We start from the raw sequence: 13,358 nt of genomic DNA on the forward strand, positions 1-13,358 counted from the left end.
TTTTAGTAAAGGGTGCCCAGAGACACTTAGAGGGGACATTAAGAATATACTCAGTGTGCAGAATGAGTCTCTTAGTGAGAAGTACTTGGGCATGCCAACAGATGTGGGACAGTCAAAGAATGGCACTTTCAAATACTTACGAGACAGAGTTTGGGAAAGGATAAAAGGATGGATGGAGAAACTCTTATCTGTTGCCCGAAAGGAGGTTCTAATAAAGTCCGTGGCCCAAGCAATACTAGTTTTTTCGATGTCGTGTTTCAGGCTTCCGAGGGGCCTTTGTGATAGCATCACTTCCCTTATCCATCAGTTTTGGTGGGGAAGCAAGAGGGGAAAGAGGAAACCTTGTTGGGTTGCATGGGATTTGATGACACGATCAAAAAGTTTGGGAGGATTGGGATTTAGGGATATCGAGATATTCAACTTGGCACTTCTGTCCAGACAAGTTTGGAGACTTTTGAATGATCCGTCCTCATTGAGTGCACAAATCCTTAAAGTTGTTTATTTCCCACAAGGCTCTGTTCTAGACGCTCAATTAGGCCCGCATCCCTCACAGATCTGGCGCTCTATACTTGATGGGAGGGATGTAATCATCAATGGGGCCATCAGAAGGATTGGGGATGGAGCCTCCACGCACATATGGAATCATAGCTGGATTCCTCGGAATGGAATGATGCGGCCGATTACATCTCTGGTGGATGTTCCTCCACAGATGGTGTCAGAGTTAATTGATCACACTTTGGCTGAATGGAGGGAGGACATGGTCAGGCAGGTTTTTATACCACTAGATGATGAGGCTATTTTACAGATTCCATTGTGCACTCGGCAGGTGGACGATTTTTGGGCATGGCATAATGACCCCAAGGGACGTTTCTCTCTACGGTCTGCTTACCGGATGATTGTCAGCATCAAGCTTGGGCGCGAGGCATGGCTAGAAGAACGGGAGGATCCTTCAAACTCTGCAGCTGAATTACGGGGGTGGAACTCCATTTGGAAAGTGGTAGTACCATCGAAGTTGAGAGTCTTCACATGGCGACTGGCGCACCACTCGCTCCCGACGGGTGACGTTCTAAACCATCGGAACATGGCAACCTCGAGTGTTTGCCCACTATGCGGAGGTCAGGACAGTTGGCGCCATTCCTTGCTGGATTGCAGTGCGTCCCGCTGTGTCTGGGCTTTGTCTGACGGCGAATTGGTGGAACATATGCTGGCAACAATAGAACCGAACGCACGACTATGGCTTTTTGCTATGAGCGAAACACTTCCAGCAGAGCAGCTTACTGTGTTGATTGTCACCTTATGGGCTATTTGGAGTTCACGACGCAAGGCTATACACGAAGAGATCTTCCAGACCCCTTTTGCCACGGACAACTTCATCAAGTCTTACCTGTCAGACACAGAATTCATGAAGAAGAAGGTGAGAACACAGGTGACAGCGATTTCACGGCCTGCGACGTGGGTACCGCCACCTGCTGACCACTTCAAGATCAATGTGGACGCAGCTGTGTCTCGTTCGGGCACTTTTGCTGTAGTTGGAGTAATATGCAGGGATGCAGGGGGCTGTTTTTGGGAGCTTCGTCACTAACCTTGAGGGGCCTTCGTGATCCTCAAGTGCTTGAAACATTGGCTATCCGGGAGGCATTAGCTCTCTCAGAAGATCTCTATCTCAACCAAGTTTTGGTGGCCTCGGATTGCAAGGTGGCGATTGATGCGATCAGGGAAGGAATTCAAGCAAATTTTGGCGCCATCGTCCAGGAGATCAAGGCTAGAGCAGCTAGCTTCATTTCATGTTCTTTTAGTCATGAGTATAGGACCTCCAATATGGAGGCCCATAATCTCGCAAAGTATGCTTTATCTTTAGGTTTTGGCCGTCACACCTGGCTAGGCCAGACCGGCAACCTTGTTTTTGTACCCTTGAACATTAATCAGTAATAAAGCTTTGCGAGATTCTCAAAAAAAAGAAGATTACATCTGACTTCACAATCCATTTGCAAAAGTTGTCAATCAAAGCCAAACCAATATACAAGTTAATCATCACGAGGGACTGCCCCTCTGTCCCTCCTCTTGCGTGACACCAACCCATCTAGAACGACGCGCCATTGTTGTTTCATAAGATTACATCTGGCTGCACTACCCATTTGCAAAAGTCGTCTCTCAAAGCCAAATCAATCTACAAGATAATCATCCAGAGGGACTGCGCGCCTTTGCCGCTCTTCTTGCATGACGCCAACTCGTCTAGAACGACGCACCACTGTTTGTTTCGAAAGATTATATCTTGTTGCACTATCTATTTGCAAAAGTCTTCTATCAAAGCCAAACCAATCTACAAGATAATCTTCACGAGGGACTGCGCGCCTCTATCGCTCCGCTTGCGTGACACCAACTGATTTGGAACGACACGCCACACTGCTGTTTCAGAAGATTAGATCTGACTACATGATCCATTTGCAAAAGTCGTCTATCAAAGCCAAACCAATCTACAAGATAATCATCACGAGGGACTGTGCGCCTATGTCTCTCCGCTTGCGTGACATCAACCCATCTGGAACGCCGCGCCACTGTTGTTTCAGAAGATTAGATTGGCTGCACGATCCATTTGCAAAAGTCGTCTATCAAAGCCAAACCAATCTACTCCCTCCGTTCGGAATTACTTGTCGCAGAAATAGATGTATCTAGACGTATTTTGATTCTAGATACATCCATATCCGAGACAAATAATTTCGAACGGAGGGAGTACAAGATAATCATCGCAAGGGACTGCGTGCCTCTGTCACTCCGCTTGCGTGACGCCAACCCATCTGGAACGACGCGCCACTGTTGTGTCGGAAGATTAGATCTGGCCGCACTATCCATTTGCAAAAGTCATCTATCAAAGCCAAACCAATCTACAAGATAATCTTCACAAGGGACTGCGCGCCTCTGTCGCTCTTCTTGCGTGACGCCAACCCATCTGGAACGACGCACCACTGTTGTTTCGGAAGATTAGACCTGACTGCATGATCCATTTGCAAAAGTCGTCTATTAAATCCAAACTATTATACGAGATAATCATCACGAGGGACTGCGTGCCTCTGTCGCTTCACTTGCGTGATGCCAACCTATCTGGAATGACGCGCCACTGTTGTTTCGGAAGATTAGATCTGACTGCACGATCCATTTTTGAAAATATGCCCTAGTCCAATTCGCCCCCCCCCCCCACACACACACACAAGGAAAGGGGGCGCCTTCTTACTTGGGCCCTTGTGGCCCAAGTTGCCCTCCACCTCTTGGCCTTTTAAGGCCCATTCATATTTAAATTAAATATAAAATGTTCAGCATTATATATATAATTTAACATCCCAGAAAACATCTCTGCCTATATATAATTAATCCGTAATACTTGGTATTACCCGATATTCATCGAAACCCTTCCGGTGACCCCGAAACGCTTTAGGAACTATTTCGGATATTAATGAAACAATTCCACAAATATATTCTCATCACTCCTATCCCGCTAACACTCAACAGGTTATGATTGCCTTAAGTTTGTGACCCCATAGGTTCGGTAAACTATAGACATGAACGAAACCCCGTTCGTTCAATAACCGATAGCGGAACGGTGGACATCCATATAGGTCCCTATGATTACACGAATAATATTCGAGTGAACCTTTGGTTATCATGTGATGCTCCCTTTGCTTCGTGATACTTTACAAAACCCGGTGTGCATCGGTATCCTCCTAAGTCATCACCATGCTCACTATACCATTGCTCCTGTTACCGGTTTTGTTCTTCTTCTCGTTGACGTGTTTCGGCATCCCCATGACGTAGTCACCCGTGTCTAGCCAGACGATGATGGAAGCCATCACACCGAGGGGGGCCTAAGAATATCTCTCCATCATTGGAGGAGCAAATCCCACTTTCGAGCTGTCTGGTCACTTGTCAAACTTTCAAGTGTGCTTGAAAGTTGTCGCTATGATCACCTTGTTACAGATGACGTTTGAGCAACCCCAAAGCCCACCGTCCGGTAGAAAGTGATCGAGACACTCTCATGGTATGAGGAACTAAAACACATGCTAACACTCCGTATTATAATAGATGATTTCAGATGACATAATCACATAGTATAACCGACAAGTATTGGGTCGATTCAATATGATCATTCTTCTAATGTCATACCGTCAATGTTATTTTAGGACTATCATTACACTCAACAATGTCCTAAGATCCGAAAAAGTTGATCACTAACAACACTTGAGACGGTCTTAGAGGCGAGACCGATAACCTATTGTTTACCGTTTATCATTTCACACGTGCTTATGAGTTTTCCATTGAATCACTTATTCCAGGATCATAGCAGTTATAGCATGAAATATAAACTCTTAATTATGAATAATGAAAATATAGTAATACAATATTATTGCCTCTAGGGCATATTTCCAACAATTGCTACATGCCTTTTTTATTGTCTTCAAGCTTTGTAACTAAACACCACCACATTAAAATTTTCTTGGAAAATTGTAGCATGAACGTTAAGAGGTATTCTTCCAAGGCGACTTGATTACCGCCATTAGCTCATGGCGATCTCATGTTGACGTGCATGGCATTCAACATGTCGCACAAAATTGTTGACACATCATATTGATTTCCTATACTTTTACTTCAACTACATTTAGTGAACTATATATGCTTTGAGCAGACAGAAAATAGTTGTAATATCCAAATATTTTTCACACTTACACCATTGGTACCCCCCATTGACGGTTCTACATTTTTTTGAGGGCAACACAGTGGATTTCATTGCTCAATAGGAAGATTTACAGGAATGGTGTTTGGATCATAGGGCAGATCCGACCAAGTATGTCTACCTGCTGCAAAGAGAGCGAAAATCTAGCTAGATTGTGTGCTTCAGTGTTACAAGTTCTACCTTCAAACACAAAACTACAAGAAATAAAATCAACCATCCATTGTGTGATCTCCCTAATCATGACCCCATGCACAACTTCGGTCTTCATGAATATCATCAAGTATTGATCTGCAATCTGAGGCAGCATATAACCTTTGAACTCCCGGATCAACGGCGAGTTAGGGCCTCCCGACACGCAATGGCCTCAAGCGTTGTTGGTTCAGTTATCCCCTGGATCACAAAAGAAGACGGTCCTAAATATGTTCCATGATCATCTCGGCACACTACCGAAGTTGTTCCCCGGCCTAGTGGCACATCTTGAAGCCCATGTTGGGTCGACTGGATGGGCCAAACAGAAGGGGATTGCTTGTGGGCCCGTGTTCCAAGGCCCAAGAGTAAATATGTTGTATAGAAAATCCCATGAGCTGGGCGGGCCATAGGACGGGCTGGCCCTAACATAGCTCAGCCCCCGGATGTGTCGGCACTGTTGTATTCGGAAGATTAGATCTGACTGCATGCTCCATTTGCAGAAGTCGTCTATTACAGAAAAACCAATCTACAAGATAAATCATCACGAGGGACTGCGCGCCTCTGTCGCTCCGCTTGCGTGACGCCAACCCATCTGGAACGACGCGCCGAAAGTCAGAGGATTTCATGTCTATCCTGGTGTGCTCCAGAAGGATCGCGTACGCATAACCTTCCGTTTCAACTTTCCTGCATTATCTATCTACAAAGCTACAACGGACGCCTCATCGCCGTCCGTTTCGACCCCCTGCATTATCTATCCGCAAACCTACAACGGCGCCCCATTGCCGCCTGTTTTCACGCTCAATTAAACTAGCCCACAGTATGCGGCTTTGCCACGTGATTCACGCGCACGTCTCCGTCGCAATTCGGCGGGGATAATAAGATAAGAAAAAAATGAGATAAAACCCCTTTAATCAACAAGAGGGGGCAGTTTATTTTCCGCAATAAATTTTTTCCCAAGAAAACCCATGGCAGCCCTGAATTTCTATTTTCGGTGTAGAGCTGGTGTGTGCGCGGAGCTGAATGACTGTCCGGTGGGGGCAGTAACCCAATCCTCTGACCGGCTTGTCGCGCTCCGGCGGCAGCCACTTTAATGGCCCCGAGGCGACACCTGTCCCTCCCCCCACCTCGCCGCCGCGATCGCCTCCCGCAAAGCCGCACCAACTCCGCAGCAACACGCCCCCCGATGCTCCCCTCCCCCCCGCTCCGCCTTGTTTTCTAAACCAAAAATCTCGCCTTTCTGTAAAACTAGATTTCCCCTTGCTAATTCGGGTATTATACCGCCGGCTAATCACACTCCACCCGCTGTCGCCCGCCCCCTTGTTTATAAGCCCAGCCCCCCCTCCCTTGCCTTCTTTGTCGGTCGCCTTTGTGGGATAGAGTCGCCGAGAGAGACCGCCGGAGGAATTTTCGCTGCTGGTGGTGCGGGAGAGGGAGGGATCTTGGGGGAATTCGGTGTGGGGGTTGTGGTGTGAGGAGGAGGAGGGATGGAGATGCCGGGAGGGAGCGGCGGGGCCGGCGCGCTGGCCAGGCAGGGGTCGATCTACTCGCTGACGTTCGACGAGTTCCAGAGCGCGCTCGGCGGCGCCGGCAAGGACTTCGGGTCCATGAACATGGACGAGCTGCTCCGCAACATCTGGACGGCCGAGGAGTCCAACGCCATCGCGGCCACCCTGACGCCGGCCACCACGGCCGCCCCGGCGTCCAATGTCGACGCCCTGCCCCAGCCGCCGCCGCTGCAGCCGCAGCAGCAGGCCATCCTGCGCCAGGGCTCCATGACGCTGCCCCGCACGCTCAGCCAGATGACGGTCGACGAGGTCTGGCGCGACATCATGGGCTTCTGCGACGAGGAGCCGCCGGCGCCCCCCGCGCCGGCGCCGGCCCAGGCTCAGGCTCAGGCGGAGGCCCAGGCGCAGCGGCAGCAGACCCTGGGGCGGATGACGCTGGAGGAGTTCCTGGTGCGCGCCGGCGTGGTGCGGGAGGACATGGGGGGCCAGACCGTTGTCGTGCCGGCGCGGGCGCAGGCTCTGTTCCCTCAGGGCAATGTGGTCGCGCCGGCCATGCAGGTGGCGAACGGGGTGGTGCACGGAGTCGTCGGGCAGGGGCCTGGCGTGGCGATGACGGTGGCGGCGCCGACGACGCCGGGCGTGCTGAACGGGTTCGGCAAGATGGAGGGCGGGGATCTCTCGTCGCTGTCGCCGGTGCCGTATCCCTTCGACACCGTGACGAGGGCCAGGAAGGGGCCTACCGTCGAGAAGGTGGTCGAGAGGAGGCAGAGGCGCATGATCAAGAACCGGGAGTCCGCCGCCAGGTCCCGCCAGAGGAAGCAGGTGAAGCTCTCGTTCTTCAACCATACGCCTTTTGCTTAACTAATCTGAAATATTATCTGAACCCGAACCCAGGTTCACAGGGTGTCTATATCGGGTATGCCCCTCGGTCATGTTGTGTACTTTATTCGTTGATGTGATCTGACATTTCCATTTTAGCTGCTAGATAATAGTTATCCCTGAGTAGCCCCTGCAAATAGCAAGTTGGAGTTGTTAAACATTGTGAAACCCAAGATGAGGAGAATCTATGTGGATCGTCATTCAAGTTGACCCTCTCAGATTCAGCAATGGATAACTTTGTTCATTTCGGAAATGAAGTTTTGGCATTGCAGCATTGTGGGTCTTCTCATCTCTTCAATCTACTATCGCGATGGTAGGGAGGAGGATGAGAAGCATAGTTACTTTCCGGTGAATTTTGTCTTAGGCTAAGCAGGTGGCATTGTATGCCTCTTTATGCACCATTTCTACATAGCCTGTAAATTCTATGTTGTGAGCACAGCAAGCTCTAATTGATAGCACTGACCGTGGCGAATAGTTTCAGATGATTCCATTAATTGTTGTCATTTAACCATATCACAGTTTGTGTACACTTAACTTTGAACCTTCTGATGTATTGCAGGCTTATATAATGGAGTTGGAAGCCGAGGTTGCAAAACTGAAGGAGAACAATGAGGCATTGCAGAAAAAACAGGTATACTTAAAATTTCTTTAATGGCTATATGCACATTGTTTATTTACTAACCTTGCAATTCTAATCAGTTAGTAGACTTAGTTGATTTCTTGACTCCAGACAGTTCTAATATTTCTTGCTGCAATTGCCATATTTGTCTGGTTGTTTGGTAGTATCATCTATGCTTTTTTAGTTCTCCCCGAATGATGCTTATTGCTGTCACGAGTCATGATTGTTGTCACAACCAGCATTTTTGTAATGTTTGGTCGTTCTGCATCGTTGGAGGCTGCATAAAAATTATCCTTTTAAGTTTAAATATTCGGGTGTTAAATCAATTTTGTAACATTGTTGTTTCGGCTATCATGCCTTGCAAAATTTGCTACTTGTACTCATCTTTGGTGCATTCAACTGTTTCTACTAGCAGATTGTTATCTGTTGACTATGAAATATACACTCCACGCTGTATCATATTTTGTGTGATTAATGTAACTTGAGGTTCCCTATGTTTCACATGCATGTCTTGCGTTATCTATATGTTGTTATCACATTTTAAACATTTTAGTTACACTCCTTTGATTTGAGAAAATGAATGAACATTTTAGTTAGTTTAACTTCAACATAAAGTTGTGGACTTTACAGTTTAGATCTGCTGGTTACATTAAGTTATCATACGTTTTCCTTCTGAATTTCTGATAAACGCTTTAAGGAGCTATATTCACTTTCGTTATGCTTTTAATATGCAGGTGGAAATGCTACAGAAGCAAAAGGATGAGGTAATACCATTTGCAGAAAATATTTGTTGTTACTAATATACATTGCGTTTGGCCTTATTATTGTGGAAGTAGTACCATGCAGTACTGTTATTTACACCCCATTCTGATCACTAATTCTATTCGTCTATTTGGATTTATCACTGCTGCAAACTACAGTTCTGTTGGTTGATTTGCAAAAGAGTGCATGATGGTTTTCCATAGGTTCATGTATCTAGCCTGTTTTCCATAAGTACATTGTTCATACTAAGGCGTAAGGTGCCCACACAATGACAGCGGTATTAGTCATGCATGCATAGCTGCATACATTCAAAAGCTTTTATATATAAAATATGCATGTCTGCTCAACTTGTTATTCTAGGACTTCGAGTCTGGCTGGCTGTGAGTTGGATTAGAAAGATACTTGTTTCAATATACTGGTTTTATATATATTACTAGTTATCGGCAACTTATAAAATAGTTGCCAAAGTAAGCCTGGGGAAAATCATTTGATGTAGCATCAAGAAATGTGGAGATGACTAATTGGATTTCAATCTGGGGTTAGGAAAATGTTTCTAAGTGACTCGGATTATAATACAATAATCCCTTATTGGTCATTGGTTCTGTTCTTAGCCTTAAACTCAGTTTTTCCAGTAACTGGTGAGGGTACCTAGTTTGAGAATATGCCCAATATACAGCCTATTAAATGGACATAGTTTTCATATCTTGGGCGATTGTCAGTTGCACTCTTCTGATGTCAACTACTACCCTTTGCCTTGGTGGTTCTGTTTAAGAATCAAAAGTTATATTGCCATTATCTAGGAGTATTAAGAGATTGTAGGACTTAGGTTACAACTGAACATTTGAAATAAACCATGGTTCCCAAGTTCCATAAACCTGGGCACAAAGAAGCCAAGAGAGCCATGCTCGAATAAAATGTCAGTGCTTTTTGGCTGGGCCTCATCTAGCAAAGGATATATGAACTGTCAACTCTTATTTGATGCCACCTTAGATCTCAAGCTTGCAAGAAACACTGAAGATAAGAAAAATCCTAACGTCACTTGTTTGGAAACAGGAATATGCTTCTGCATTTGTACATCATGTGTAACAAAAAAACTAAAAAACACAAACTATGAACTATTCTAATCTGGAGATTAAAACTAACATTCTCCATATGTTCTGTTTGGTGATAATTACATCCGGCTATGATCCGCCCAAACTCCACCAAGTTAGAGCTACTTGTCAGCAGCATAGCATTTGGTGTGATTTTTTTAACAAGTGATGTGCACAGGCGTGCAAATCTCAGATTTCATAGGAAGCCAAAATATTATTTGTCTGTCCTATGATTCTCCCTGAAGTAGTACTGTGTTGTAGATAATTTAGGTCTATTGTTTCACTATATGCTTTCTGTGTAACCTACCGGAACTGAGAAAATGTCCAAAAGCACAATGTTTGTCATGACGTGTAGAAGATTTTGGAGTTTTACAAGGCAAAGATATTTTGGTTGGTCCTGTAAGAGATGGATGATGAGTATGGCAGAGATAGTTTAGACTTTAGAGGACTCTAGAATTAGATACAGTGACATTTTTAGGGAAGATTTCTACCATAAAGTATTTTGCTGTTGAGGATTTGGCTTTTGCCACATGGCGACACTAAATGGAGATCCAGCAGAGCCTCCTCATAGCATAAGCTTTCATAAACTTATTCGTCATATGATTTTTCTGTAGCTTCCGCTTTAATTCGAAAAGAGGTCTCTTTTGACACCCTGTCGCTCACCCAGTTCACTTGTGAATGGATTTTGCAGGTTATAGAGAGGATCGAAAAGCAGCTTGGACCAAAGGCAAAGAGGTTTTGCTTGCAACGAACGCTGACCGGTCCGTGGTAGCCCGAAGCTCAATACAACCTTGACAGCAGCTGGAGTATCTGGCTTCCTTAGATGAACAACCAGTGTACATATCAGCCGAGGCTGGAGTCTCCAGCTGCCCCCGTAGACCGCCGCTTTCCTGCTGCTCCTGTGGCGATCGTTCGGTTTATTTAGTTGTTGGTTCCTGGGTGACAATCTAAGTCCTAGGTCTCTCTAGCTTTGCCGTTTCCAAAATGAACAAAAAGCAAAGTATCTAATCTGTTTTACTCCCTATCTATTCGCGTGTGGCGAGGTCGTCATGCGTGCCGTTTTATGCCGTTGCTGGACGCAGCTGTTCTGTATGATGTTGGGTCGTCATGCCAATTCCGTGATAGCTGAGTGATCACCACCGTAGTGGACCAGCGGTGGAGCCATTTGGTTTCACTGACCTGACCGTGGTTTTAGTTTACGGTTGCCGTTTTCTGGAGTCTGGGCGATGTCACAATGCAGGAAACTCCTGGGTTTGAGTTTACAGTCCAGTTTCTGGGCGACGCTACTGCTCAGTGCGCACACAGTGTCGCTGTTGTGATGATTGTGAGTCTGGACTGTTGCTTGATGGTGTGCGTGCCGAAGATTGCACGCTGTAGCCTGTAGCTCACCCTGCGCATCCTTCTTTTGTGGTTGCAACATTGATGTTACTAGCTACTTTGCCGTGGAGGTCAGTTAAGGGCACGCACTCACGAACCACACCAGTTGGCCTGTGCTTGTGCTTTTATTATGAAGAAGAGGTGATGGGCGGCGCCGCCGGCTGGGCGGGGACCGGAGTTCGGTTGGAGCTGGGGGCGGCGAACGATAGCCTGGTTGCGCCGTTAGAGCGAATACAATAGAAGGGTGATGTAAGCAGGCTATAGGGATTTAAATATTGCTCTCTCGTGAAGAAATATAAGAGCGTTTGATCTAAACGCTCTTATATTTCTTTACGGGGAAAGTATATTTTTACTTCCTTGGAAGAGAGAGAATTTTGTGGAATCGTTATGTGTTGCTGAAGATAATTGGGATTCCTGACCCATGACATGATTCTCAGTCTCCCGTCCTACACTAGCTTAGTTGCTTGCACACCACTACATGTAGCGCTTTTTCGCCATGATACCGTCATCAATCTATCTAGTACTACGGAGGAAGACTGGCAGTGGTAGAGGAACCCAACGAACTGCTTCAAGCTCGGAGGGACTGTTCAGAGCTACACGAGTGTTTCTTTCAGAGCTCAAGAGCTGCGGCCGAAGCCGTGTTCAATTTGCCGGCACCTCTCTATCTCTCAGCTTATGTTTACGAAACGCTCGATTAAAGGCGATTCTCAAGAAAAGATACACGAGCTCAAGCAAAGGACTCGTATGTGATATATTTATTTTGTTTTCTTATTTTTAATGTGTGCGATACGTCTTAATTAGCTCGTTACGTGTTATAAATTGGTCCAAACCATGGTAATTCACGTGTTCGCCATTATGCGGGAGGGTGTGGAACCATGGTGACTTTGCCTCTTTAGTTTAGCGGGAGGGTTCAACCATGGTCATTCTGCAGCAGCAGCCAGTTCACCTTGGCCAGCACCAGCTGGTCATCGTTGCAGTAGAAGCGTCGGTCTGAGCGCCGGAGGTCGTGCCCCAGGTGCAGGGAAAAGAATTCTATGAGACCAGGTCTCACGTGAGATCCATCCTGATGGATGACACGTGGCATTCACAAATCACAAAGCATCCCCCACCCTCCATTTAAAATCAGGAGGGGAGAGAGATTAGATACTTTGTGATTTGTGAATGACATTTTAGTTAGTTTAACTTCAACATGAAGTTGTGGACTTTACAGTTTAGATCCGCTGGTTACATTAAGTTATCATACATTTTCCTTCTGAATTTCTGAAACGCTCTAATGAGCTATATTAACTTTTGTTATGCTTTTAATATGCAGGTGGAAATGCTACAGAAGCAAAAGGATGAGGTAATACCATTTGCAGAAAATATTTCTTGTTACTAATATACATTGCGTTTGGTCTGATCATAGCTGCATACATTCAAAAGCTTCTATATATAAAATATGCTTGTTTGCTCAATCTGCTATTACAAGACTTCGTGTCTGGCTGGCTGTGAGTTGGATTTAAATGCACTTGTTTTAATATACTGCTTTTAGATATATTTAGTTATCCGCAACTTATAAAATAGTTCCAAAGTAAGCCTGAGGAAAATCATTTGATGTAGCATCAAGAAATGTGGAGATGACTGATTGGATTTCAATCTGGGGTTAGGAAAATGTTTCCAAGTGATTCGGATTGTAATACAAAAATTCTTTATTGTTCATTGGTCCTGTTCGTAGCCTTAAACTCAGTTTTTCCAGTAACTGGTGAGGGTACCTAGTTTGAGAATATGCCCAATATACAGCCTAATAAATAGACATAGTTTTAATTTCTTGGGTGATTGTCAGTTGCACTCTTCTGATGTCAGCTAGTACTACTCTTTGCCTTGGTGGTTCTGTTTAAGATTCAAAAGTTCTATTGCCATTATCTTTTTTGATAAAGGGCATTTTTCTATTGCCATTATCTAAGAACATTAAGAGATTGTAGGACTTAGGTTACAACAGAACATTTGAAATAAACCATGATCTCCAAGTTCCATAAACCTGGGCATAAAGAAGCCAAGAGCGCCATGCTCAGATAAAATTGTTTAAGTATATTATATCTTCTTTTTCTATCAATCGGTCTTTTGGGATAGTTGGTTGATAGCAATATCTAACATGGTATCAGAGCTGAGGTCTTGAGTTGAAGTCTCAGTCCCCGCATTTTTCCCATTCGTTTATCCACGCCCACGTCGGGCGT

At 45.4% G+C, this 13,358-nt stretch overlaps 1 protein-coding gene across 1 annotated transcript; it reads left to right on the forward strand.

Moving 5' to 3' along the window:
• Positions 1–6,062: 6,062 nt before the first annotated feature.
• Positions 6,063–10,860, forward strand: LOC119330099 (bZIP transcription factor 46-like). Its single transcript, XM_037603210.1, has 4 exons — positions 6,063–7,239; positions 7,856–7,927; positions 8,650–8,679; positions 10,460–10,860. Exons 1-4 carry the CDS (start codon positions 6,397–6,399, stop codon positions 10,538–10,540), a joined length of 1,026 nt encoding a protein of 341 aa, XP_037459107.1. The 5' UTR covers positions 6,063–6,396; the 3' UTR covers positions 10,541–10,860.
• The last annotated feature ends 2,498 nt before the right edge of the window (positions 10,861–13,358 follow it).

The sequence above is a fragment of the Triticum dicoccoides genome, chromosome 7A (assembly GCF_002162155.2).
Source record: "Triticum dicoccoides isolate Atlit2015 ecotype Zavitan chromosome 7A, WEW_v2.0, whole genome shotgun sequence".
NCBI lineage: Eukaryota > Viridiplantae > Streptophyta > Magnoliopsida > Poales > Poaceae > Triticum > Triticum dicoccoides.